At 48.8% G+C, this 2897-nt stretch overlaps 1 protein-coding gene across 1 annotated transcript; it reads right to left on the bottom strand.

Moving 5' to 3' along the window:
• Positions 1-1148: 1148 nt before the first annotated feature.
• LOC311202391 (olfactory receptor 14A16-like) lies at positions 1149-2075 on the bottom strand (the record flags this gene model as incomplete). Its single annotated transcript, XM_084276984.1, has 1 exon — positions 1149-2075. One exon carries the CDS (start codon positions 2073-2075, stop codon positions 1149-1151), a length of 927 nt encoding a protein of 308 aa, XP_084133110.1.
• Between the last annotated feature and the right edge of the window lie 822 nt (positions 2076-2897).

Here is a 2897-nt window from a genome sequence, read left to right as displayed (position 1 = left end):
ACACAGCGGCCTTGATGACAGGGGTACAGGCTGCCCTAAACCAAGAAGAAGTTATGGGAAGAACTTGGGAGTAACGGAACATGTTCAGAACCAGCCATAATAAGATGGTCAAAACAGCCGGTGTGTGAATGTTTTTAGGCATCAAAGGTAAACTAATGATATTTGGCTATAAGATAGGTTAGTAGAACTCATTATAATCACTAACCAATCATTAGGGTGTAAACTGGGTGTGTAACCAATCAGCAGTTTTTTAGCTTGCCACGTTTGCAGCAACAAAAGTCTCTAATCTGTGTGATTTCACCCAATAAACAGCTTCACCTAAAGTTCATATCGAATTGCGTGTTGCTCATCGACGGTCTCCACAGAGAAGAGTTTGGAGCACAAGCCTTTGAGGATCAGCTAATGGAACTGGGGCTTTTTAGTCTTAAGAAAGGAAGGTTGGGTGGAGACCTTACTGGTCTCTACAACCTGCAAGGATGGTGTATGTTGGTGGGGGTTGGTGTTTTCTCTCAGGTATCAAGTGATGAGAGGAAATGTTTCCAACTGAACCAGGGGAGATTTATTTTTGATATCAGGAAGAACGTCTTTACTGAAAAGGTAGTGAAGCATTGGAACAGGCTGCCCAGGGAAGTGGTGGACTCACAACCCTTGAGGGTATTTAAATGTGTGTAGATGTTGTGCTTGAGGACATGGTCTAGAAGTGGACTAGGCAGGGTTAGGCTGTGGTTGGGCTCGATGACCCTAAAGGTCTTTTCTAACCCCAGTGATTGGATGATTCTATGGTACAGAGGACACAGGAAATTCCTGTTCTGCCATGGTGGGAAAGCATTGCCATTTCAGACAATTAATGGAGTGAGTCAGCTGATGACAATGTGCTTGTAAAATTTTATAAATGGCAGGAGAAACATAGATAAAGAAAAAAATGTGCACCTTTCAAGTGAAACATTGAAGGAAGCACAGCTTGTCATTACACAGTGTCTGGGTTACAAGACACACCTAGATACTGGATTAGGAATGGGATGAGCATGCACCGTGTTATTACAGTTTAAACAACATAGAAGGAAAAACACCCTACTAAATACAGACGGATCCTAACGTCAGTTACATGGCCAGTGATATGCAGAAGAAAATGAGCAGTTCTTTGCTGCTCAGATACATCCAGTGCTCAGTTTCAACACAGAATCCTTGAGCTCCTGGTTCCTCATGCTGTAGATGAGGGGGTTCACTGCTGGTGGAACCACTGAGTACAGAAATGCCAATACCAGGTCCAGAAATAGGGAGGAGATGGAGGGGGGCTTCAGGTTGGCAAACACGGCAGTGCTGACAAACAGGGAGACCACGGCCAGGTGAGGGAGGCAGGTGGAAAAGGCTTTGTGCCGTCCCTGCTGTGAGGGGATCCTCAGCACAGCCCTGAAGATCTGCACATAGGACACCACAATGAACACAAAACACCCGAAAGCTAAACAGACACTGACCACAACGAGTCCAGTTTCCCTGAGGTAGGCATCTGAGCAGGAGAGCTTGAGGATCTGGGGGATTTCACAGAAGAACTGGTCAACAGCATTGCCATGGCAGAGGGGCAGTGAAAATGTATTGGCTGTGTGCAGCACAGCATGGAGAAACCCACTACCCCAGGCAGCTGCTGCCATGTGGACACAAGCTCTGCTGCCCAGGAGGGTCCCATAGTGCAGGGGGTGGCAGATGGCAATGTAGCGATCATAGGCCATGACAGTGAGAAGACAGTATTCTGTTGTGATCAAAAATAAAAAGAAAAAGAGTTGAGCCACACATCCTGTGTAGGAAATGGCCCTGGAGTCCCACAAGGAATTGGCCATGGTTTTTGGAACAGTGCTGGAGATGCAGCCAAGGTCAGTAATGGAGAGGTTGAGGAGGAAGAAGTACATGGGGGTGTGGAGGTGGTGGTCACAGGCTATGGTGATGATGATGAGGCCATTGCCCAGGAGAGCAGCCAGGTAGATGCCCAGGAAGAGGCAGAAGTGCAGGAGCTGCAGCTCCCGTGTGTCTGCAAAGGGCAGGAGGAGGAACTGGCTGATGGAGCTGCTGCTGTTGGACATCTGTTGCTGTCAGGTATGGAGACCTGTCAAAGGAGGAAAAGACACAGTGAGAAGTGATGGAACTCTTCTTTTAGGAAAACATCTTCTAATTCTTAGGGAATGCCCTCAGATTAACTCTCTGTATTCAGGAAGACTTTTGGCAGGTCCCTTTTGGGAAGTCTGCTTTGTGCTGGCTTGAGCGTGCCACTGCTGGGAGGAGGGTTGGCTGTGGCTCTCAAGAACTCAGTCCTGCCTGGCAGCAGTCAGTAAATAGAAGGATGGTGTGATCTCAGACTAAATGCCCTGCGGATAGGAATGAGCTTTCCAGCACTGTCACTCCAGTTTCACCTGAGGGCAGAGCAGAGCTTTGGTAATGGTGGGATAAAGGGAGCAAGGACAGGAAGGGAAACAGCAAGAAACAGTCCAGCCAGGGCTGCAAGGACAGGGACAGACAGACAGGTACTCGCAGGTTTCTCAGACTGACAACGTGGAAGTCTTGTCTCAGAGTCTGTGCTGGGTGGCAGGAACCAGTGGGTTGCTGTGGGAAAGTATCAGCACGGTGGGTGATGTCAGGGAGGTACCAAAACCCCACTGCCGGGGCATTGCTGGGAACAGCTCACTCTTCCTCCTTGCCAATGTATCTGCTAACTGCAGCTGTCCCTGCAGCTGCTTCTCTTTGCCCATGTCACCTCCCGCTCTGTGTTCACAGACCTCATCCAAATTACCCTGTGTTCAGCTCTGCTCTGCAGACCCCTCCTGGCATCAGGGCACTGCCCCGGGAACCTCTGTGTGCACAGGGCTCAGGCAAAGCTCCAGAGTCTTAAGAAGATTTGAGTTTTCATT

Source organism: Gallinula chloropus (assembly GCF_964237585.1).
Source record: "Gallinula chloropus genome assembly, chromosome: 30".
NCBI classification, from domain to species: Eukaryota; Metazoa; Chordata; class Aves; order Gruiformes; family Rallidae; genus Gallinula; species Gallinula chloropus.
The sequence above is the reverse complement of the archived record's forward strand: the minus strand, read 5'-3'. Positions and strand labels throughout refer to the sequence as shown.